General features: G+C 35.5%; 1 protein-coding gene across 1 annotated transcript; it reads right to left on the bottom strand.

The window, feature by feature from the left end:
- Positions 1-864: 864 nt before the first annotated feature.
- Positions 865-16,109, bottom strand: LOC103953955 (nuclear pore complex protein NUP205). Its single transcript, XM_009365765.3, has 45 exons — positions 15,883-16,109; positions 15,545-15,640; positions 15,363-15,437; positions 15,149-15,253; positions 14,943-15,053; positions 14,655-14,814; positions 14,272-14,357; positions 13,930-14,052; positions 13,615-13,842; positions 13,404-13,493; positions 12,613-12,774; positions 11,990-12,106; positions 11,676-11,882; positions 11,154-11,255; positions 10,883-11,026; positions 10,417-10,547; positions 10,208-10,327; positions 9,866-9,989; positions 9,135-9,332; positions 8,852-8,970; positions 8,482-8,632; positions 8,282-8,394; positions 8,110-8,191; positions 7,898-7,984; positions 7,700-7,777; positions 6,805-7,002; positions 6,451-6,543; positions 6,211-6,324; positions 5,920-6,090; positions 5,744-5,799; positions 5,598-5,670; positions 5,312-5,502; positions 5,097-5,220; positions 4,912-4,989; positions 4,379-4,543; positions 3,614-3,778; positions 3,372-3,509; positions 2,988-3,131; positions 2,522-2,644; positions 2,283-2,378; positions 2,052-2,189; positions 1,860-1,960; positions 1,579-1,698; positions 1,278-1,410; positions 865-1,183 (listed from the first exon to the last, which is right to left on the bottom strand). The coding sequence occupies exons 1-45, from the start codon at positions 16,021-16,023 to the stop codon at positions 1,100-1,102; spliced, it is 5,655 nt and encodes a 1,884-aa protein (XP_009364040.2). The 5' UTR covers positions 16,024-16,109; the 3' UTR covers positions 865-1,099.
- Positions 16,110-26,015: the final 9,906 nt, after the last annotated feature.

Here is a 26,015-nt window from a genome sequence, read left to right as displayed (position 1 = left end):
GGTCCGGTCACAGAATCAGGTAAAAATTTCTTTAATCTTGTTTCCTCGAGAGTATTGACTTTCAGACTCCTCTTTCTTCGCTCCTCCCTGTTTTTCCGTCCCTTGGATTGAATCAGAGAATCAAGGGACTGAAAAAGATGAGTGCATGAGAAAACAGTTGTGTGAAATTCACTATCAGTTGATTACTTACATGGAAAGCTCAATGTTTATCCTTTTTTTTTTTAGTACATCGATATTTTTACACTAAGAAGAGGCGGAGTTCGGCTAACCCACACAATGGGCAACCAAATTTGATATCGAATTCGCCATCCACGAGATTCGAACCTAAGACCTCTTACTTCCAAATGAAGAAAAATATCACCAGACCGTAGTACTGAATGGCATGTTTATTGTGTATGAAAGCAGCATTGGAAGATTAGGGCGGAGTGGGAACTTTGTTCAGGTCTACCTCCAAGGAAACCACCAACGGAGCTCGGACCAAGACATGGCAGGTACCGAACGAAACCCGAAATTTCGGATACAAGTTCGAGCGATACTCTAATTCAATTTTCACTGTTTCGAGCAACATTTTGTTCCGACATTTCTCCTATCAAGGTTGGCCAAGGCTACGTCCGACGGGCCACGTTGGAGCACATATTTTCCTTTCTGTTAAGAACCCCATAATTATCGATCAAAACTGCTGCTGCAATAGAGATGCCTGCAAGGAACTGGTAAAACCAATCACACTCCCCGTTGCTTGCACCGGAATATTTTTGAGATCCATGTACCTTAGGCAATGGCCTTCGGAGTAGTTCAACCAGAACCATGTCTCCAAATTCGATCTCGTTGTTTACCCGATACAGCTCGTATCAGAATTCAATCACCTTAATCTAACCGATAATTTCATCGCAACTTTATCAACAGTTCATTTTTGCCGAACTCCAGCATTATACAGAATCGGAGATTTCGATGGACAAAAAGTTGTATAACTTTGCATTTTACAGAAAATCTCTGATATCACACAATCCTAACGTACAACAACACTATGCCATTAGAATACAAGACCGGATACATTAATGTGAAATTTATCGAGTTGGACCAATAGCTGGTTCGGACATTCTCAAGAGCCTAACCGTTGAATCGCCATTTCCTTGAGTGAAGTCGCTAATCTCCGAAACACCTTCAGATTGTGGCCTACTTTATCCTGAGAAGAGAAGAAAGAAGAATAAAAAGAAAATTTTACATTTAGCAACCGAGAATGATCAGGCTAGCAACTGCAGTATAAAAGTATGGCGTACCTCGCTTAGTAACTCAAGTCGTTCTAAAGTGGGAATTAGATTTCCACACACGGACAATATGTCTTGTGCCGGTTCAGACTTGGCACCGTACATGATTGTCTTCAATGATCCCTTGGCATCGGATAACAATGAGCTGTTAAGAAAAGAAAGTCAATACCAACATCTTGGATAAACAAAACCAAATAGCCACGATCCACTGGTAATATACAGGGTTATGTAACTGATACGATCTCTTATGAGCCTCAACAAACTACGACAACCAACCCTTCAAAAGAAAAGAAACGATCAAAAAGGTCCATACCTATCCTGGAAATGGATCAGGAAAATGTTCAGCACGTGTTCCACGAGCGGAAGTACAATAGTTATTAACTGATCCCTTATACCAACAACCTGGCACATTTCCACCATCGCGATATACCTCCTATAAAACAAAAGAATCCAGAAGACAATTATATGCTCCATGAACCGGGAATATTTCAACGAACTGATGCTGATGGAATCATGGAAATGCAGTCTTGAGCAAATCAATTGAACAAAGACCACTTTACTTCTTAATTGAGCATAATGGTGAAACTCAATTACCTTTTCTGGATATTGTCTGATGGCGAAACAAAAACTTGCTGGGCAAATATATTAATGACTTCATCCACCTCCTGTCTCGATAATTCATTTATGTCTCGAATCTGCATATTATGTACAAAAGGAAATATCAAATCAGTATGAAAAAATTTATGAAGCAACGCAAGGGAAAATGTTGTTTCAATCCAATTTTACCTTATTGAGTAGTAAGGACTTTTCCTCGGCGGCTCTTTCAAGAGCAGTTGTGACAGAAGTGAGAAAAGAACCCAGCAAACTCAATGTGGGAAGTTGAAGTCCCACAGCAGCATTGTAATCTAGGGGAACGTCTGAGATCTGTAGTAAAGTAAATTCGTTAGTGGAAGAATCAGCAGATATATCAGAAAATATAGATAAGAGATTAGGCTGAAGCATAATTGAAAAATGTACCTGCAGTCTAAGGGATTTCTTTGTGACCAGAAAATATAGATAAGAGCTTAGGCTGAAGCATAATTGAAACGAGTTAAGCTCTGTCTTCCTCTGGTTCTGCTCATTCGCCATCAAACAAGGGGGAAAAGAAAACAGAAATATCAAAAACTAAGTTAAACAGAAATATCAAAAACTAAGTTACAAGATTGAACAGTTGATATGTCAATTTTAGGCCAGGCATAAAAAGAAACTGTCCAAACCTCAACACGTTGAATTGATCGAGTAGTACTGAGAGACTCCCAATCACGAGAGAAAAGAGCATGCATCAAACCAAAAAGCCCTTGAACAAAGCCACATTCATCACGCTCTTCGTAGGGCCAAACCTACAAAGGGGGAAAAGTTGAAGTGCATTGCATCTATTGAATATACATGTAGAAAATGACAGCTTGTAGAACAATATTAACGAAAAAGTATACAGGAAATTAAAAAACAGCATTGCAGCTTATACTACGATATATGTCGAAAATGGCAAAATGAATTTAGGGATCCAGTTGGATACCCCAAAAAAATGGATGATCCAATCCTTCTCAGTCATGTTTCAAGACTCAACTGTTCAAAGACCATATATTGAGGCATATCATTGGAGGCTCAAGGCATGCTTAAAGTTGACCCAGATTGTTGAATGTATTCCATGCAATCGAAAATAGACTATAGAAGAATTCTTACCTTGCTAAGGATACCAACAACCAGATTTATCTGTTCCATCACCAATTCATCAGCTTCAGAAATGTCTTCCCGAAGAACATGATCAAAAAGTGATCTATGCCCTTTGACAAAATCTATTACTTCACGAACAATTTTATTCTTCACCTGTTATATAAATCCAAACATAAACGACATTTTCTGAAATGCATTAAAAAGGACCCTGAAAAAATAACAACCTAATAGTGACAATTTCCATCACAATTGCAAGGTACTTTAGCAGGTAAAATTATCTCTAGTAGATGAAGCCTACCATGATAAAACCACGATTTTTGGACAACAGAACCAGAAATTTTCAAAAGCTTCTTACTAAGAACAGAAAAATCAATGAATGACAGGAAGGCTAACCTCAAAAAATTCAGAAGTATCAACCAACGACAACAGAGAAAACACTAATCTCAGAATAGGAGTTATAATCATCCTTTGCTTCTTGACATCCACTGGAACATCTCTTTGATGTTTTGTGTCAACCCATCTCAAGCTTCCCTGCATTAATATGGAATTGAGCAATGAGATGAAATAAATTGTTTGAGTAAGCACACAGGCAGTTTGTGTTTCTTATATAAATGAAGCATACAAGCAGCACTTACGAGAAAGTTGACTGCCTTGCATGAAGCAATATGCTCCAAAGCACCCATGGAAAAGAGAACCTGAGCTCCAGATTTCCCGTACTTGTGACTTATTCTCAGTAGTAAAGCAAGTTCAGCCTCAAGAGTGTATGCTCGCTGCAATGTTTCTAGAGAATGTCCACCATCCTAGCGCAAAGTTTTAGCAAATTAAGTGAGATCATAATGCAAAGTTAAAAAGTAAAAACTGGCAACATGGAAGTGCCCAGCAAAAATACTTAAAAAGAGATAGTATGAAAGACCCGAACATTGACATCATAGAAGAAAAAACAATAATTACACCAAGATTCAAATCAAAACAAACTCATATATACACTAAAGATCGGCGAGTAAAAGAAGATCGGGATGGACAAATATGTCACTTCCTAAAAGGATTTCATACTGGCAAAGTTTCTTTCCTATCACATTTTAAGTTTATTTATTTTATCAAGTGTCAATGTGTTGGGTAAGACTGTGTTGGGTAAGACTCGTAATGGTGCTCATGGTAACAGTATCTCCAAAGTGGGATTGCCCAAAAATTTATGCTTAATTAAAAAATAAGGTCAGATCAGTAGAATGGTATAGTAAGTTCATGAACAGCGTCTTCCCATAAAAACATTACGAACAAAGGAAAAATATTCTAACAAATTTGAAAACAGGAGATCTTTCAATTAGCTGATTTAAACCTGCCAAATAAAATACAATCAAATCAACCCTAATATTGAACTTTATGATTGACTAAACAACAACCTGATGAGATAAATTGCTGATGCTCGTTAAGCAAGATCTCAAGAAACCCCTGCTTTGAAGTTGGCTTAAGAAATATCTTTCATGATCTACACAAATCAATGCATCCAAAACATAAAGTGCCATTTGCTTTCCAAGTTCACTGCCTTGAGTAGCATCCTTTACTACCTGAACATTCATGGTTAAAGAGAAAAATATGTCAAAGATAAAAGGATAGGAAAAATGGTATTTGCAAAATCAGCATCAATTTAATAGTGCCTGCATGTCTGTGTGAAGCGCATGCACTCAAAACTATGGTGCAGTTAAATAATCAGTTGCTCAAATAGATGTAGCAGATATGCATGAACTATCTTCACCTATCATTTAGATACTGCAGAACCTTTCTAGAAGCAAAATATCTTTTACAGAATTCTTCTTTTTTAAATTATATATCAGATCCAACTCCTTCCAATTAATATATTTGGTCATGCATCCTAAATTTATCAGGCTAGATATTCTATTAGATACCAAACAATCCGCCAAGAAAAAACACTTACCAAATCCAAAATAGACTGAGCTTCTTTCCTTAATATAGAGAAATTGGCACGAGCAAGTTCTGCCTGTTCTCGGTTGATCTGAGAAAATAAAATATGTAGTATCACCATTGTTAAAGCTATCCTTTCCACCAGATGAAATTTAGTGCAAAATAAGACTTTGCCTTGTAATCATAGAAACTACACACCTTCTGGAGATCCATATCATCACCATCTTGCTCAAGCAGCAAGAATTGGAGAACGGTTGACGGGACATCTGGATCAAGCATATGTTGACAATACTGAAAATAGCTAAGAAGCAAAGCATATAGCCTGAAAATAATGATTAATGAAGGTCAGATGCTGAGTGAAAGAGTTTAAACAAGGATGGAGCAGAAAACCAATATCCTGACCAGGAACATACCGTCTCCTTAAGGCTTCTGATGATTCTTGTCTTAGAATTGCCAGCGTAAGCTTAAACAGGATTGAATGACAAGCTCCATTTGGTAATTGTTTTGCCATGATAATATCAAGGCATGCCAAACTATCAGAACTAAGACCACCAGGGAATAAAAATCTTTCATCTCTTAACTTTGCCATGCATGTCAGAGCAACCTAAGGAACTTTCCATTTTTTTAGTTAGAGACAAAGACCAATAACTTTCAACTGCAGCGCAAAATTGTAAGACCAGAAAAATAAATCATTCATACCTGGCACAGCATAAATGCCATCTTCAATGAACAGTCTGGAGAAGCAGAAGCAGTCAGAGCAGCATCAAGAACCCTGTCAATGACGAGACAATAAGTAAAGAGAATGTAGAAAATGATGAAATAGAAGACTATAATAATGGACATACTGATATAGAACTTCAGAGCGATTTCCAAGTGATGATATTCTTCTGGATGCAGATATCTATTCAGAGAAGAAAATGACAAATGTTGGTCAATGTAATTATGACAAAATTAGTACTTTAAGGTTAAAACCTAATGGAAGACTTCTCAATTTTTTGAACTATGAAAGAAAAGAACAGACCTCAACAACATGCGACCAGCCAGTTAACATATGAAGTTGGGCTGCTTGCTCCTCAAGGTTCTTATTGTGCTTCCAACCCCATCTCAACAACTGTTGAATTGTTTCTTTTACATCGTTCAGCTCTAGGTCACTGCCAATGGTACTCAACTGAGGATAAACAGAATTGAATTTCTGACCAAAGGAACAATATAAATCAGCAACTGGGTTAACTGTTTTTAATTCATGGAACAAAAAAATTGCACTCCTAGCACTCATTGTATAAATCCACTTTCTGGAACTTAATTAAGCAACCTGCCAAAGTTTGTCACGGAATGAAGCAAGATCTATCAATCGATCACCACGCTCAGAGTAATAATGGACACCTCCCTTCCCAGAAGTTGTAGGATTACTAAGTATGTCATCCACCTAAGAAACATATTTGATCAAATGCAGCACAAGCGAACAAAATAAGATATGAGGACCAAACTATCACTAGCAAATTAACTTACAAATATGCTCAAATATACAATCAATTATAGAACAGAATATTACCAACAGTTCATATTTTGTATTAGAAACAACCGGAGAAAGCTTCATCATGGTATCTGGGGATCTAAATTGGACTACTTCAAGCAACTCCAACACCTGAATAAGATCCCAGAAATTAATTAATTATCTGAGGAACCAGGGAAGAGAAACTAAGTTTAATCTGACAGCTATAATTGAATTGGACAAAGAAATTCCAGGAAAATTAAAATATTAAAAACCAAAGTTATAAAGTATTAAAGACTCATCACGAACATCCTCAATCCTTATTGTTTATAGTATGAAGACCATTCAAAGATTAAGTCTTTGATAATGGCATGAGATTAAATCACGCATGCACAACTAAGCAATTATCAATACCTTACTCTTACTAACGGTGAGGGCTACAGCATTTTCCATGCCATCTTCAAGGGAAAATGAATGAGAATCAATTCCAATTTCAACATTTTCCTGCCCAAAAAGATGCGCAAGGATGCTAAGGCATGTCTCCCGGTGAGTAGGGATATTGACATCACCAACATGCAATTCAATGGCTAATAGTCTCAACAACCAAGCTCTCTGTGAACAATAAGGTAGAAGCGACAAGAGGTATTAGATATGCAAACAATAAGAATCATATATAATTTAGGGAATGGAAAGCAAGCATCACATATAGATATTAATGAACTGAAAAAATACACCACCTATGGATGTCAATATATTTTCTTATAACGATGTATGAGTCATGACTAAGCTTCAAGACTCAAGAAGGGCAGCCTTGACTCAAAGCTGTTGATGCACTAGGATGCAGAATGAATGTGATGAACAAATTAATTTGGAAGACAACTAACGTAGATAGATTATGACATCTCACTAAGGTATCATCCATCATGACAGGAAAATATCTATGTTAAAAATAAATAAATAAATAAAAAAGGCAACGTACTGTACAAAATTATTTCAATATTTCAGTAACTACTACGGGTTTTTCATTATTCTACAAATGAAAGGAAAAAAAATAGTAGTATTGAAAGCAATTATGGCATCTTAGGATAGTCATCTGTATGTGCTAAGTAGTAGAACAGCCTCATCCTTTACATACCCATTCTTGCTTCTACCAATACTTTTTTTATCCACAAAAAATTAAGTAGGCAATCTACAAAAAAAGTAATCCCTGTGTGTCATTCACTAAACTATCAGTTCAGCATTTTGGAAACTTCACTGAGATGCAAAAGTGATAGACAAATCACCACATCCAAATAATTACAGAAGAAACCTGATGAAGGGAACTGATGCGAAGCGCCTGGTTGTTATTTCGTTTAGGAAGTGGAGCAACCCCAATCGTATCCAGGTGCTGTTGTGATAAACGTAAATGAATTTTAGATGCATGTAAAAAGAAGACTGAAAACAAAAATTAGAATAAGACAACTATCATCAACTTTTTAAAGTATTATTCAAGAGCTTCAAATGTTACCCTTATGAAAAACTGATACTTTTTACTACTCAACAGATCCATAGTAGGACCACCTGTTAGAGGATCTAGGCACAACTCATAAAGGAGCTGCAAAGAAAACAGTCAAGAAATTCTCATGAGAAAAATTCGAACAAGCCACTAATGCAGGATCCGAAAAGAGAACAGAGAGAAGGAAAGAGATCCCTGCAGAGGTAGAGATTGTTTGATCTAACCTTGAAACCGAATTCATGAAGCAACACATTCACATCAGGCTTTGAAAGCTTCTCCAAGATTTCAAGAATAACCTTCAAGCAACTGCAAATAACATTATAGAGCACAATTCACTGGAGAGTAATTGGATTGCATATATCTGAAACCATTAGGGCATCTTTAAAGCAACTAAACCTGTAATGAAATTTTGGCTGTAAAACAGTCCGTTCAATAGGTCTGTCAAGATCAAACTTGAGTAGTAAATGGGCGATATTGGGAGCTGGCCTACTGATATTGTCCACTAGAAGCTGTAAAAATGTAAATGAGAATTATGGACGTTGTAGAATAATAATAGTTACTGGACAGGAAGAAATAATGGAAACAGCAGTGCTAACCTGCAATATCAGTACACCTGGATCCTCAGTTGTGTTCTCTATGATCTGACATGCTTCTGACCGTAATTCTAGGCAGGCTGCATAATCCTCAATCAAACTGCTTGCAGCATTGGATTTTAGCAGTAACTGTACTAGCCCAACCATGCGAGAACTGTGTCCCAAAATATTGATACAAAGATGTCATTTGTGCTTCCATGAGATGCTTATTAGATATTTTTGTGAAGATATTTTCTCACAAAAATATGATATATGTGCATGCGTGTGCAAAGTTCGAAAAAGGTTCAAAGCTTAAAGCTCTGGGCCATATCAGACCCCATCAGATCAGATCAAAGATGATGAACCAAAACACAGAATGGAAGAGAGGAGTTACCTTAATATACTCATGATTTTGATAGAGCACTGCTGAATTTGAGGTTGAAAATCATATCTGACATATTCCAATAAGGCTAAAATTTGATTATGATCTTGAGAGAGTATAACATCCAGAGGCTGCAAGAAAAAAAAAAAGACAATAATAATGAGAACGAAATCCTTGAAAGAATTATGCATGTATTGCACACAACCATGAAAATTAACAGAAACCAAAGGAAGAAAATGTCTGCCAAAGTTTATTTAAAAATAAGCCAATACAATGGGTAAAAAAAAAAAAAAACCTGGTAAAGAGGACGCCAAAAATCAGAAAGAAGCAAATCCTTCTCCAAGACAAGGATTATAATTTCCAAAGAGAGTTGCACAGCTTTCTCTAAAAGTTGCCCATACACTTCATTTGTCCGTTCAGTTATGATGGCATTGACACCAGGCAAAAGAATGCCCATAATGTTCCGGAAGACAGTTTTGCCACTCATGAAGTCCTGTTAAAAAAAAATTGTCGTTAGAGTAAGAATGAACCTGATAGTGTCTTTGTACATTAGATCAACATCAACAGCAAATCCTTTTGCAACCCAGATGGCATAGTCATATACAAGCAAAATCCCTATGGTTTCTTTATAAACCATCACAACAATAGTACTAATACAAGGAATAACCAAAATCATACTAATTAAAGTGACAATTTCAATCACGCTAATAGAAGGAACAGATGTATGTACATATGACTGATTGAACACCACACCAAGTAAAAATAAAAGAAGGAATTAATTACGAAGAATGAATACTACCATTATTAACAGGCTTGCTTTAATATCATAAAGATACAACTAAGATATTTCATGCAGACTCAGGCAAACTAAGTAGACGCAATAACAACTCCAGAAAGGTGGAGGCAGGAGCACTAAACACCTTGGAGGTTCTAGATAAACGCACCACAATTATTAGCATTTAACGTCCATATGCTGGATTTGAATTACATGAATATCACGATTAAACAGAATGGAGAAGAACCAACTTTTAGCAACTCTAATATGGGTAGCTGCATCTGGAGTGGAGATGGTTGTGTTACTGTTGAAAGCTGAGAACGATCAGGGACACCATCAATGTCCTCCTCATTGATGTCATACAGACTCAATATCCTGCATGGTAAATCACATAAAGATCCAAATTTCTCAATAGTCAAAATCTAAGACTAAACCACATGAAGTTAAGAATTATACCAATCAGATAGATCTGGTTCAGGCAACAAAAAACTGAGAAAATACAGGAAACAGTGGAGGTGGTGGCAAGTAATCATGCAGATAAGATGAAATAAAACCCTGAAATGCTTCTAACATGGAAGGTAGGATTAACTCACATATGAAAATGCTGAAGACAAGCAACAACCAACTGCCATTTCTCACAAGGATCTGCATAGGCTCTTTGAGGGAACGGCCTAAAAACATGATCGTAGATGAACCTAAAAATGCCAATGAATCTACCAAACAAGAAAAACCTCTCGTCACTAATGTGAGCATTCCAGAGAAAGTGTGTCAAAATTAAATGTTAAATAAATCATAAACCAACCTACGCCCTCTATCGCTTAGATCTCTTTCTTCAGAAATAAGAGCATTTAGCAGCTTAAGGAAAGATATTGTTGAAGGATATTGTTCTCTCCTTGCTTCTACTTCATTCAACTCAAATTGCATATCATATACCTGTAAAAGACATGATAGTTTTAACATATAAAATATATGTTGGACCCAATTTTCCCCATACTAACCACTATACCCAAACAACTACTAAAAGGATGTATCCCATGTTTACCAAACCATGAGAAAGTAACCCTTTAATGTCCTTAAAAACAAATAATCCTAACTTGCGTCAGACCATCTCAAGACCCATAACTTGTCTATGCATTAATGAGAAGAAAAGACTTCATAGATTGACCAAACAGGGTTAAGAAAATAATTATAAAGAGCGGTGTGTATTACTTATTCGACACCTAATTATTCCCCACTAGAATAAAATACAGATACCATCCTAAACCAACCTGTGCTGCCATGGGCTGTGCACTCTTCCCAACATGAGACCCAACAACCACAGGTAGATCATACTGCTCAAGATAACTCCAAACTGTATCTTTTAGGCTCGGGGAGACATGAACAAAAGTTGTGATTGCATTACGTAAAGCACCCTGCAAAGTTAGCAACATACTTTATCAACAACAAGAAATTCACTTGAAGCTTCCAACCATCACTCAAGAAACAACAAAAGTTATACTAGGATTGTTCAATGAAGCAGCATTAAATATAGTGATCAACCTTCACATAAGGAGGCACATTTTCATAACCAAGTAGCTTGAATAAAGGCTCAATATCAGGAAACCAATTGTTTCTTTCAAGGGGATTTCCGTTTTCCACAACCTGCAGCACAATCCAAAGAAACACAAGGTTATTCCTGTCAACACAACCATAATGAGACTGTCTTTTAGTGTCTGCACAATGGATTATATAATGAATCATCAACTTCACTTCTTTTTTGTTCTAATAAGCACTCTAGTTTAATAATTTGTAAAGTGTTGAAAGACTAATTTAAATAGGTTATAGGGAAAGGAAATAAGATAATATAAAATAAAAAATTACTTTAAGTAGACCAAAGAGAGGGAGGGACATAAAGTTGCTCATCAGCAAAGAGTTGACTATATTATGAACATCAAATGGTATTATGAATGTCAAATGGCAGCGCCCATGACGCAAAGAGATGACTACGTTACACCACCGGTAAATAAGAACAAAAGAAATCAATTGGGTGAATAAATTGAAAAATGAAAAGCGCATAAAAACCTTTTGAAGGACATTCAAATAAGCAACAAGTGCTTTTGCATCCCCCTCTGGGAATTCCGGTAGCAAGGCACCCGCAGTTTGAAGAGATTGTTTAAATTTTTCATCATAAATTGATAAGCAGTCAAACAAAGTGCTCCACCCAACGGAGCGGAACACTTTACCCTGCAGTAACTCAAAAACCTTTGAAGCGCCCTCTTGACTAGAAGCCTGAAGGGAAACCAAGAACACGAGAATCAGACCATAGGAAATTGCATACTAGCAACGCATGCTTCAGATATCAAAATTCTAAACCAACTGGAAAATGTTCTTCATACCAAGGTACTCAGCATATTCAAGAAAGCCACAAGCGTCTGAAAATTTGTATGATCCTCTCCAGCAAAATTCACAAATGTCCACAAGACATCATTGCCAGACAACAGCTCTGGTTCCTTCTGGGGAAAAATAATCGCAAAGAAAGCAAATATGAGCTCCAAGTCACATAAACAAAAGCATACAGAATACAACGGAAAGATACATGATAAACAAGACAGCAAGAAACATTACTTAAATTTATTTGAATAAAACCTGTAGCACATGAATCTTAAGGAAATTATACTACTGTACTTCTTGTATTACATAATAAGACAAGAAAATCAAGTCAATGTCATTTGATTTTTTTTTTTTTTATCTTTTTGTAAAAAAAATAAAAAAAAAGAATGGTTTAAAATTGATAAGGTCCTCAAAATGGAAAAAGAATGTCACATATCAAGACGGGGTTAACATGCTTAACTAACAAGTAATTTAATGGCTTAAGCTGAGTAATAATAATTCTTCCTTCAACAATAAAATTGCTCTTTCTTATTAAGAAAAAAAAAATTGAAACACAGATTTATCCAAGGACAAATGAAATCTCTATCAAACTGACATGACTTTGAAAAGTGTTCCGGTTCAAATTAACCTGATAAATTTCGCTCACAAACTCCAAAAGAGAGATGAAGGATAACGGGCCAGTTTCAGAGACTTGTTGAGAAGTTAAGTTACTATCATGTGCAAAATCATGTGATCCAGCCATGCGGTATGGACTAAGCATGCTCATAGCCCTCTCCTTTGATTCTTTTACCTGTAAGGATACTTACAAAGTTGTAAGAAAAAACTTACAATCTTACAAACAAAGGGGTGAACTACATTACAAACATACATGGGGGTGGGGGGAGCGAGAGAGAGAGAGACTTGGAATATATTATGACGAGAAAGAGAGGGAGGGAATAAATTCAAACTGCCTGAGTGCAGAATGTTCCGATCAGCGTTACCCACTAGCAGTGTGCTACATAAGTAGTGAACTGGAGTTCATATTTTGTAATCAAATCTTTGCTGCACCAAGTGCACGAACAAAGTGTTCATTATTCACCTCCCATGCAGAAATACACGTCTCATTCATGCAATCAAGAATCCTGAATCCATATTTTCTAAGGTAGTAGCAACTAGCAAATCAGACTAGCTCATTCTCATACCAATGCCCAATGCATATACAGATTTTGATAATCCACATCTCATCCACAAGCTTGGTCAGTTATAAGAAATTGGATAGCACTGAAGTTGCAAACTAATTCACTTTTAAGAATAAATGAGAGACATATAGGCCAAGTTAATCTCTCAACTGCATTATTTGCTATGCTTATCAGAGTTTAATATTTTATACATCAAAACTGAATTTCCAAGCTATATACCATTAAAAAAAATTCAACTGACCTTGTCTCTGGCGAGTGGGTGAGATAAGAAACAAGTGATCAGTTTGTGAAGATAAGCATTGTACATATAAATCATATCCTCATCATCATTCTGCACAAATTACAAAGGATTCCAATAAAAGAAAATTTAGGAAAGTTTAGTGACCAAGACAATTGGATATTTAAGATCAAACACTTTTGACAGCAACCAACGGAAGAAATCACAAACCAACCTGATATGCTGCAGTTCGTAGAACTTGATCTATCATAAACTGGAAAACATTGTTTGAAAAAATGGCTTCCAAGCACGACTGCAGGTAACTCATATCACTTGATGAAGCACTTGAAATAGTATCCCTTGCAGTAATAGCATCTTGTATTAACATCAAGTGTACAGCCCAAGCAAGCCTTGCGCTATTGGTAAAACCCTGAACGTTTGGATCATTTCCAGCAGCCGTTACCTGAAACAGAAGGACCATCAATTTCCAAATCCTACTCGGAAAGTCATAAACACTGCGAAGAAAAACCAACCAAGCTTTGTGTCTTACTATTTCATGAAATTCATGTCGAAAAGAAGCATCACGGGACAGAACAGATGCTCTATCAGGTACTGCATTCAGAGCATCTGATACGAAAGCGATCACCAGAGAAAAAAGAAGACTAAATGTAATCTGCAAAAACATAAATGTATAAATAGTGTGATGAGGCAGCAGCATGATATGTAGACACAAATGCACAAGAAGATGCATTAAATAATAAATAGATGCATGCATAAAATTTGTGCTTGTGATAAAGGCAACTAGCATCAACTGTCCAGTAAATTTCAAGCCCAACCTTACAAACAGACAAGAAGTAAAACTAAATCACTCAGCATGAAGAGAAGGACATGCCTGACGTTTCATGGTGTTGTTAGTGTCACTAAGTTCAGCAGCACTGTCTTTTAAAACGAAAAACATATCCTTTATATCCTTTGAACCTGCAATCAACATATCCAATAAAGATGTTACTATGAATCATGTTAAGAGATTCCAGCACTTTTAATTCACCAAAAAGATCCATATTGACCATTTCCTCAGTAAGTGTTTAATTACAGAGGCAACGCTAATAAAAAATGACTACAGTTTCAAAATAAGGTAATACTCCGACCAAAATAAGGTCAAACTCACAAGAAATAACAGTAAGTTCTTTGCATGCATCTAACAGTAGACTGTAGTATTCAGTATGCGCAAAAACAGCACTGTGGTAAAAAAAACCCATAAGATGTGTTGCTTACTCGTCCGCACAACCATAATAGAAAGGACAAGGCAATGTCCAAGTATGAGCCTCTCCCTAGATACCACAGCATGCCGTCCCACAAGAGCACCTCTAGAATCTAGAACATAGTGCTCAGAGTGAGGACCACCCAGGCCAGCTGGTTCTTCTCGATTAAGTTCCTATAATCAAACCCACAAAAACTATGCTCAAAACTATATCAAACAATGCCAATCATTGTGAAATTTATACCAAAAGAGCACACGACCACAGTGACACATAAGAAAAAAGCTGAGAGATGCTTCCAAACCTTTATAAGAGATATCAATCTTTGTCTTAGCCCATTATTGATAAGATTTTCCAAGTATTCCTGAATGTCAGACACGAGATCAGCTTCAAGCCCCTGATCAAGCACAACAGCCTGCAAAAGCAGTAGTATGAAATCACATTTAAGTAATGACCCAAACAATAAGTAAAAGGTTTTAGGATGATAAGTAGGGATAAAAGAGTGAATACCCTAAATAGTGTATAGAGGGCAGTTAATAGATCTCTTCTTTCAGTGTACCAGAGCCCCGCTGCAAGGCGCAAAATTTCCAGTGGTTCTCTTCCCATTATGCCCCACTAGGAATAAAAAATACAATTAAACAACCAGACAATCATGTAATACTTCCAACATGTAAACTGTAGGACAATGGACTATCATTATGAACAAAAGACAGCATAAATCTACCTCCTGATTAGCAGAGATAAGCAAACGGACGCAGTCTATCTCATTGAGATGGAGGTCGTCACTCAACTTCAAAGCCTACGATCCAATTCCAACATAACATCAAAACTCAAATCAAATTGAGATAACATGCAAAATGTAGCTCAAACTCTATCCATTCAAAAAGGAAGAAGCAGTATACATACAATCTGAACATCTTGGTCATCAAGCGAAATTGGCGGTCCATCAGGAAGCCTAACTTCTTTTGACTGAACTTGTGCCCGGTCCGAGGGTTTCGGAGGCTACAAAATGTAGTCAATACAATTCAGCAATTACAGTAAAATCCAGGAAACCATTAAGATAACAGTACTCGAAAACGAAATAAACTCTAAGCAACAATTCCAAACTCCAAACTCTCAACGTATAACTTCAATTCAAAAATCTCCCATTACAGAATTTCAAAAAGCTCTGTAGTTCAGTTAACTTTTCTTTTCCAACGTTGTGCTCAGAGAAATCAAATGGAACAGAGATGGCGGAAGCGTACCGGATAGGAGAGGAGGGACTGGAAGGAGGATAGAGAGCTGCGAATGGCGTGCATGAGCTCCACTCTCTGAGACGGGCTCGGCGGCGACGGGCCCAGCAGGGCTGATTCGATGGTGGCGAGCAGCTGCTTCGGTAGCACCATGGTTGGTTTGTCGATTGGTACTTTGGTACTCCGAGCGACTGGTGCAGAAAGTCGAAACCCTAGGAGAGAATGTTCAAAAGGCGGGACATGGGCCTGCGAGGTTTTGCAGTTTGGCAATGGAGTGGGGGAGAGAGAGGGGGAGGGAGAGAGAGAGGGAAAAAGAAGGTTTGGGTATTTTTTTGTAAACCTTGTATAAGCCCTAGCGGAGGTGATAGGGTGTGACTTACACTGTGAGGTTTTTTATTAATTTTTGCTTCTTTTTTCCTCAAATTTTTTGTTCGATTTTTGCTCATTTATCGACGACACTCTAATTCTTGAATTAAAACTTCAATTTAAGTTTTGATTCAGAAATAATTTTCCTGCTCCAAATAGGTTAAATTTTAGTTCAAAATTATTAAAAAATTAATTTAGACTTTTTTTTAAATAATTTAAAAAAAAAAATTATGTACACTATCTAAACTTAATTTTATAGACGTTTTAATCTAAAAATATTTAGAATCTGATAAATATTGAAAAATCATCAAACCTGACACTTATTAACTACATAAAATTAATTAGTAAATCATAATTACTAATTACTAAACCATAACCTTTAGCTCTAGCAAATATTTTATGCGGGAATTAACGAAAATGTTCACTTGATGTGATTTTATCCTTTATTAAGCCTCGAAACTATTTCTCGTTAATTTTTTGAAGTTGAAAAATAGAAAGGAAAAAGAAAAAAAAAACTAACTGTGGGGTCTCGCAAAGAGATATGTAGGTGTCCAAAATATTGGGAATGTGCTAAATTAATTTTAAGAAACATACGGTGCGAGTAAAATAACTATAACTTTGGCTTATAAGTTTATAACGAATATTGTAAAAGTTCTCAACATCGATTAGAGAACTATGGGTTGTAAATCACAGTTTTTGTGAAAATTTGAAATTTTTAGCTTTAGGAAATATTTGCGTCGGAGTTAAAGAAAATATTGGAAGACCTTTGGACGTGATACCGTTTATTAGGTCCTGAAACTATTTTTTTATTGATTTTTTCAAGTTGAAAATATGAGAGTATCTTTAAATTTAGGTTTTAAATCATTAATTTCAAGTGTTTAAATATTAATTATAATAGATTTAGCATGGGATAATATATTTTGAAGAACATGAAATTTCAAGTGCTAGCGATGGTAACTGAGTGCAATTGCTAGCACGATAGCAACTCCCTTCAAGGAGGATCGGGATCAAAGTATCGATCGTAACATTTTTCCCCCCGCCTTTTTCTTTTTCTTTTTCCATTGAATTTCTTCTTCTTAGTGCGTTACTTTTGTGACATCCCACATCGCCCAGGGGAGTGATCCTTAAATGTATATTCCCATCCCTACCTAGCATAAGGCCTTTTGGGAGCTCACTGGCTTTGGGTTCTATCGGAACTCCAAAGTTAAGCGAGAAGGGGGTTAGATGGGTGACCCATCAGGAAGTTCTCGTGTGAGTTCCCAAAAACAAAACCGTGAGGGCGTGGTTGGGGCCCAAAGTGGACAATATCTTGCTACGGTGGTGGAGTCGAGCCCGGGTTGTGGTGGGGGCCCGGGTCGGGATGTGACAACTTTATTTAGATTCAAATACCTTTTATATTATCATTGCACCACAATCCCAACCATGCCATGCATAACACACCAACAACAAATCCCATTCATTGAGCCATGCAAAACAACCCATTCCAGCAGCCAAATCCCTTTGTGCCGTGGCATCCCATCCCATTTCCAGCTTTCCACCAACAACCTAGCTGTTTTTCCACTCTCTCCCATTCTTTAAATCAGCCACATGCACATTCACCCCTTTTTCTCCCTATAAAACCATGTAATGCATTCATACAATTCATTCACTCCCCACCTTCAACACCTCATTTTCATACACAACAACAATCACATCTCTTGTGCCGTGCTTCCCTTATAATCCAAACACCTCTCCTCTTCCATTTCCATCACTCCCCAACCCTCCAAAACACTATCCAACCATCCCTCCATACAAACACCAATCCAAAATCTATCCTTAGACCTTGTGCCGCAACAAAGAGGAGGAGAAGTGTGCCTAAACGTTCATACAATTCAAGTTTGAGTTGTTGGAATGTTTAGGTGTTTCTTTTCCTCGATTACAATGTTTAATTTCAATTCTCTTTGTTTTGTACGTATGAGGAACTAAACCCCCCCTTAGCTAGGGGGGATTCGAAATATATGTTTATGCTTGCAATATGATTTGATTACTTCTAATTACGTTTCTTAAGTTGTGAATTCAATTTGTTTAACTGTTTGATTGATAACCTATTTATGTATGTTTATTGAGAGTGCACGCTTAATTTTCATGCATGAATATGACGCTAGAATATAGGTGAGTTTCACCTAATAGTTATGAACTTATATTCACAAGTAGTGGAGGTTGCTTATAAACAATCGCGTTAAATAAATTCTTGGCATAAGTTTCATGCAATCATAGTAACGAATGCCTCGTCAACACTTATAGTTTTTAAAGAACTTAATGATTCTTGCTTGTATCTCTATTATGCAATTCATGTAGGGAACTTGTGGGGAATGCTTTGGGTTGTCGTATGCAATCATCCAATTCATTAACTTAAGGAAAACTTGACGGTTAATTTAAGCGGACCTAATTAACCCGGGGTGTTGAGAATTCATGGTTTATTGAAAAGCAATTAGAAATCGTTTTATATGCAAGTGTAACATGTGTGGAGATGAACCCCTTAGCTAGCTTCCCATCCATTCATTTCCGTCAAATTCGTATTTACAATTTGTTTTCTTTGCAATCTATCCATTTTAGTTTAATCTCGTCCAAACATCAATCCCCCCCATATTTTGTTTAAGTCTTAGTCTTAATCTATCTTATTTTGAGTTTTGCATTCTTTGAGTCTAGTATAGAGTTTTAAACTTGTTTTTACGTTTTTGAGTCAAATCCAAGTGATTAACAATCCCTTCTAATCCCCGGTCCAGAACAATCCCTACTTACATACTTACTACAATTGTCAAAAAGAGGGTTTAATTTGTGTGCGTATAATTCTCGCATCAAATTTTGGCGCCGTTGTCGGGGATTAGCAACTTTGCTAATCTCTTGGATTGTTTTATTTTCGTTTGTGTGTATATATTTTTAGTTTTATTTTTTTGATTTTAGAAGCAAGACATGGCACTTGATAGTGCTTCTCTTTTGTCACAGCTTAGGGAAAGGTCCCAAATGCAAAGAGTTGGTACATTTGATCATAATCAATCAAGGAATGACGTGTTTTCCAATACTTACAATTCAGATTGGAGTGATCATTCAAACTCTATGTGGTGGGAACCTCAACATATTCAACAAGAAGGATATTGGCAGCCCTATGAGGAGTTCTATTCAACGTCTATGCATCCACCACAACCTCATATACAATATGCCCAACCAAACTCAAGTTTGTCAATAGATTATAATCAAGCTCTTAATGAATTAATTTCTTTGGTGCAGGGCTCACAAAACCAAGTCGAGGAGGCTCAACAAGGAGAATATTGGCAACCATATGAGGAGTTCTATACAACACCTATGCAGCCACCACAACCTGCCCAAACAAATTCAAGTAAGTCTTTGTATAATGATACGGTTAGTGAGTTACTCACCAATTTGTCCCAGGGGCAAGAAGATCAAAACAAAGCAATGCAAAATCAAGACAAAAGGTTGGACAACTTGGAAAAGCAAATTGGGCAGATAGCGGAGTTCGTAGGACAATTTCAAGACCAAGGCAAACTCCCTATTTCAACCATTGCAAATCCGAATGAAGGATTTGAAACTGTCAATGCTATCACGTTAAGAAGTGGCAAGGAGGTTGGAACGGACCCTCAACCATCAAAATCAAATCACAAGGAAGATGAAAGATTGCAATTTGAGGAAGAGGAACACACCCAACGCACGGAAAGGGTGGAAACACCTTTGCAGGCACCTATTGCCCCTACGCCATCCAATTCAGGTAAGGTTGTTTGAGGCTTGATTGTGAGCTTTTTCACAGGCTAATCTTGAACAGGGCTCGAGGATTCTGACACATGGCAGGCAAGCACGAGGTGGAGGTGATGACCTGTTTCTTTGTTCAATCTTTCGAATTCGTATTGAAGAGGGTAGATCAAAAGACTGACTCCAAGTGCCGGCTGATTGTTTTTTTTACTTTGCCATGCGAGTAATAGCAAAGGCAAAGGAAAAGACAGGGAAAGATCATGATATGAGATACCTTTGCTTTCGCCCTTGATGATATGAGACACTTTTGCTTTTGAAGAAGCAGCGAATGAATCAGCACATATATTTGTTGCACTTGTCTCCACATGCTTCGATCCACCGTTTCCTCTTGCCTCATCTGTACTCCAGGCATCTCGTATCTTCTTTGGGGGATACATCAATGGTTGAATTTGTGGTCTCAAGGGAAGAAGAAAGCATGTTGAGAGGGTTGGTTGCATTTATATTCTCGGCCGAGAAGGAAAGTCATGCGTTTTTGGGCGTATGCCTTGCCATGAATATTGATGTATATAGGAATTGTAATGGCAAGTGGCAGTGCGGATGCGAAAATTACCTCCACGCGTCTTCAGCTTTGTCAGAGAGCTTTTGACAAAGTGGCACGCGTTTTCTGAAAAGCCGGGATTTCGGCTTTGTCACCCACGCTTGTCGGCAAAAGTGTGTAGCTACTTTCTCGGCCTCCACGCGTCTTCAGCTTTGTCAGAAATCTTTTGACAAAGTTGAACGCTTTATCTGAAAAGCCGGGATTGCGTCTGAAGAGTCGGCGATCTTTACGCCGGAAAATCCAGCTTTGAAGAGTGGTGTCTCTTCAATTCTGAATTGGTGATTGTGTCGCCTCTCCTTTAATAGAGGTGATCGATCACCTCTATCATGCACACTTTGAAGATTAAATCGTCTCCAGCCCGTCAAGATTTTACTCCATCCAACCCTTCTCTTTTAACTTCTTGAAAAATGGCTAGCTCATCTAATCACGTCTAAGTCCAAACGTATGCCCACTAGAAAGTTCAAGCCACATTAGAAGCAGTGAAGGCCCATGAGGTTTAGTGTTTAAGGGCACATGAATAGTAACACCCTGAGTTCAAGTGTTTAGGGGCGTGTTAATTTTATAGATGTTTTAATCTAAATATATTTAGATTCCGATAAATATTGAAAAATCACTAAACCTGACACTTATTAACTACATAAAATTAATTAGTAAATTATTAAACCATAACCTTTAGCTCTAGCAAATATTTTATGCGGGAATTAACGAAAATGTTCACTTGATGTGATTTTATCCTTTATTAAGCCCAGAAACTATTTCTCATTAATTTTTTGAAGTTGAAAAATAGAAAGGAAAAAAAAAAAACTAACAGTGGGGTCTCCCAAAGAGATTTGTAGGTGTCCAAAATCTTGGGAATGTGCTAAATTAATTTTAGGAAACATGTGGTGCGAGTAAAATAACTATAACTTTTGCTTATAAGTTTATAACGGATATTGTAAAAGTTCTCAACATCGATTAGAGAACTATGGGTTGTAAATCACAGTTTTTGTGAAAATTTGAAATGTTTAGCTTTAGGAAATATTTGCGTCGGAGTTAAAGAAAATATTGGAAGACCTTTGGACGTGATAACGTTTATTAGGTCCCGAAACTATTTTTTTTATTGATTTTTTCAAGTTGAAAATATGAGAGTATCTTTAAATTTAGGTTTTAAATCATTAATTTCAAGTGTTTAAATATTAATTATAATAGATTTAGCATGGGATAATATATTTTGAAGAACATGAATATGATAATTTGTAGTTATGGTAAGATAAATAAAATAAAATAAATAAAAAGAAAAAAATTGAAAAGAGGGGGATCGGTACGAATGTAGCGACTTTACTTGAGCACAATTGCTAGTTTTATAGCGATTGTAATTCAGTACAATCGCTAGTATTATAGCAACTCTCTTCAGGGAGGATCGGGAAAAAAGTATCGATCGTAACATTTTTCCCCCCCCCCCCACCTTTTTCTTTTTCTTTTTCCATTGAATTTCTTTTTCTTTTCCCATTGAATTTATTTTTCTTAGTGCGTTACTTTATTTAGATTCAAATACCTTTTATATTTGTATCCTTATTTTCAAATTTTTTTTGACATGGATTAGAAGAAATTTTCACCAAAAATACATTTTGTAGAACATCAAGATGATAGTTTTGTGTTGTGGTATGGGCAAGACGAAAATTTAACAAAAATAAAAAAAAATAAGAGGAAAACTAATGAAAATGGCTTAAAAACTTTGAGTTTTAATGATAAAGACAAAATAAAGGGTAAAGTGAATAGTACCATGATTGATTTTTTAGTGTAAAAATGTGATTTTTCGTTAAAGTGAACAGTACCGCGAACTTTTCGTTAAAACTCCCAAAAAATAAAAATTTAAATAAATAAAATTAATGGTTTAGACGTAGTCCAAACTCACGCCTAAGTCCAAACACATGCCCACTAAAAAGTTCAAGCTGCAGTAGAAGCAATCAAGGCCCATGAGGTTTAGTGTTTAGGGGCATGTGAATAATAACACCCTAAGTTCAAGTGTTTAGGGGCGTGTTAATTTTATAGATGTTTTAAGCTAAAAATATTTATATTCCGATAAATATTGAAAAATCACTAAATCTAACACTTATTAACTACATAAAATTAATTAGTAAATCATAATTACTAATTATTAAACCATAACCTTTAGCTCTAGCAAATATTTTATGTGGGAATTAACGAAAATGTTCACTTGATGTGATTTTATCCTTTATTAAGCCCCGAAACTATTTCTCGTTAATTTTTTGAAGTTGAAAAATAGAAAGGAAAAAAAAAAACTAAGAGTGGGGTCTCCCAAAGAGATTTGTAGGTGTCCAAAATCTTGGGAATGTGCTAAATTAATTTTAGGAAACATGTGGTGCGAGTAAAATGACTATAACTTTGGCTTATAAGTTTATAACGGATATTGTAAAAGTTCTCAACATCGATTAGAGAACTATGGGTTGTAAATCACAGTTTTTGTGAAAATTTGAAATTTTTAGCTTTAGGAAATATTTGCGTCGGAGTTAAAGAAAATATTGGAAGACCTTTGGACGTGATAACGTTTATTAGGTCCCGAAACTATTTTTTTTATTGATTTTTTCAAGTTGAAAATATGAGAGTATCTTTAAATTTAGGTTTTAAATCATTAATTTCAAGTGTTTAAATATTAATTATAATAGATTTAGCATGGGATAATATATTTTGAATAACATGAATATGATAATTTGTAGTTATGGTAAGATAAATAAAATGAAATAAAATAAATAAAAAGAAAAAAATTGAAAAGAGGGGGATCGGTAAGAATCTAGCGACTTTAATTGAGCACAATTGCTAGTTTTATAGCGATTGTAATTCGGTACAATCGCTAGTAGTATAGCAACTCCCTTCATGGAGGATCGGGAACAAATATCGATCGTAACATTTTTCCCCCCACCTTTTTCTTTTTCTTTTTCCATTGAATTTCTTTTTCTTTTCCCATTGAATTTATTTTTCTTAGTGCGTTACTTTATTTAGATTCAAATACCTTTTATATTTGTATCCTTATTTTCAAATTTTTTTTGACATGGATTAGAAGAAAATTTTCACCAAAAATACATTTTGTAGAACATCAAGATGATAGTTTTGTGTTGTGGTATGGGCAAGACGAAAATTTAACAAAAATAAAAAAAAAATAAGAGGAAAACTAATGAAAATGGCTTAAAAACTTTGAGTTTTAATGATAAAGACAAAATAAATGGTAAAGTGAATAGTACCATGATTGATTTTTTAGTGTAAAAATGTGATTTTTCGTTAAAGTGAACAGTACCGCGAACTTTTCGTTAAAACTCCCAAAAAATAAAATTTTAAATAAATAAAATTAATGGTTTAGATGTAGTCCAAACTCACGCCTAAGTCCAAACACATGCCCACTAAAAAGTTCAAGCTGCAGTAGAAGCAATCAAGGCCCATGAGGTTTAGTGTTTAGGGGCATGTGAATAATAACACCCTAAGTTCAAGTGTTTAGGGGCGTGTTAATTTTATAGATGTTTTAATCTAAAAATATTTATATTCCGATAAATATTGAAAAATCACTAAACCTAACACTTATTAACTACATAAAATTAATTAGTAAATCATAATTACTAATTATTAAACCATAACCTTTAGCTCTAGCAAATATTTTATGTGGGAATTAACGAAAATGTTCACTTGATGTGATTTTATCCTTTATTAAGCCCCGAAACTATTTCTCGTTAAGTTTTTGAAGTTGAAAAATAGAAAGGAAAAAAAAAAACTAATAGTGGGGTCTCCCAAAGAGATTTGTAGGTGTCCAAAATCTTGGGAATGTGCTAAATTAATTTTAGGAGACATGTGGTGCGAGTAAAATGACTATAACTTTGGCTTATAAGTTTATAACGGATATTGTAAAAGTTCTCAACATCGATTAGAGAACTATGGGTTGTAAATCACAGTTTTTGTGAAAATTTGAAATTTTTAGCTTTAGGAAATATTTGCGTCGGAGTTAAAGAAAATATTGGAAGACCTTTGGACGTGATAACGTTTATTAGGTCCCGAAACTATTTTTTTTATTGATTTTTTCAAGTTGAAAATATGAGAGTATCTTTAAATTTAGGTTTTAAATCATTAATTTCAAGTGTTTAAATATTAATTATAATAGATTTAGCATGGGATAATATATTTTGAAGAACATGAATATGATAATTTGTAGTTATGGTAAGATAAATAAAATAAAATAAAATAAATAAAAAGAAAAAAATTGAAAAGAGGGGGATCGGTACGAATGTAGCGACTTTACTTGAGTACAATTGCTAGTTTTATAGTGATTGTAATTCAATACAATCGCTAGTACTATAGCAACTCCCTTCATGGAGGATCGGGAACAAAGTATCGATCATAACAATTTTCCCCCCACCTTTTTCTTTTTCTTTTTCCATTGAATTTCTTTTTCTTTTCCCATTGAATTTGTTTTTCTTAGTGCGTTACTTTATTTAGATTCAAATACCTTTTATATTTGTATCCTTATTTTCAAATTTTTTTTGACGTGGATTAGAAGAAAATTTTCACCAAAAATACATTTTGTAAAACATCAAGATGATAGTTTTGTGTTGTGGTATGGGCAAGACGAAAATTTAACAAAAATAAAAAAAAAATAAGAGGAAAACTAATGAAAATGGCTTAAAAACTTTGAGTTTTAATGATAAAGACAAAATAAAGGGTAAAGTGAATAGTACCATGATTGATTTTTTAGTGTAAAAATGTGATTTTTCGTTAAAGTGAACAGTACCGCAAACTTTTCGTTAAAACTCCCAAAAAATAAAAATTTAAATAAATAAAATTAATGGTTTAGACGTAGTCCAAACTCACGCCTAAGTCCAAACACATGCCCACTAAAAAGTTCAAGCTGCAGTAGAAGCAATCAAGGCCCATGAGGTTTAGTGTTTAGGGGCATGTGAATAATAACACCCTAAGTTCAAGTGTTTAGGGGCGTGTTAATTTTATAGATGTTTTAATCTAAAAATATTTATATTCCGATAAATATTGAAAAATCACTAAACCTAACACTTATTAACTACATAAAATTAATTAGTAAATCATAATTACTAATTATTAAACCATAACCTTTAGCTCTAGCAAATATTTTATGTGGGAATTAACGAAAATGTTCACTTGATGTGATTTTATCCTTTATTAAGCCCCGAAACTATTTCTCGTTAATTTTTTGAAGTTGAAAAATAGAAAGGAAAAAAAAAAAACTAATAGTGGGGTCTCCCAAAGAGATTTGTAGGTGTCCAAAATCTTAGGAATGTGCTAAATTAATTTTAGGAGACATGTGGTGCGAGTAAAATGACTATAACTTTGGCTTATAAGTTTATAGCGAATATTGTAAAAGTTCTCAACATCGATTAGAGAACTATGGGTTGTAAATCATAGTTTTTGTGAAAATTTGAAA

This window comes from the organism of the source record quoted next, unplaced genomic scaffold, assembly GCF_019419815.1.
Source record: "Pyrus x bretschneideri cultivar Hongxiangsu unplaced genomic scaffold, Pyrus_bretschneideri_v1 Contig44, whole genome shotgun sequence".
NCBI lineage: Eukaryota > Viridiplantae > Streptophyta > Magnoliopsida > Rosales > Rosaceae > Pyrus > Pyrus x bretschneideri.
Note: the sequence above shows the minus strand (reverse complement) of the source record. Positions and strands in the feature narration are given on the sequence as shown.

What these genes read in the sequence shown, in the direction of transcription:
- LOC103953955 (XM_009365765.3), bottom strand. Translation starts at nt 16,023, where the DNA reads ATGGTGCTACCGAAGCAGCTGCTCGCCACCATCGAATCAGCCCTGCTG. An exon ending in TCACCGTTAGTAAGAGTAAG is followed by an intron (nt 6,544 to 6,804) that starts GTATTGATAATT and finishes GATCTTATTCAG; the next exon opens with GTGTTGGAGTTGCTTGAAGT. An exon ending in TCAGAAGCCTTAAGGAGACG is followed by an intron (nt 5,221 to 5,311) that starts GTATGTTCCTGG and finishes CATTATTTTCAG; the next exon opens with GCTATATGCTTTGCTTCTTA.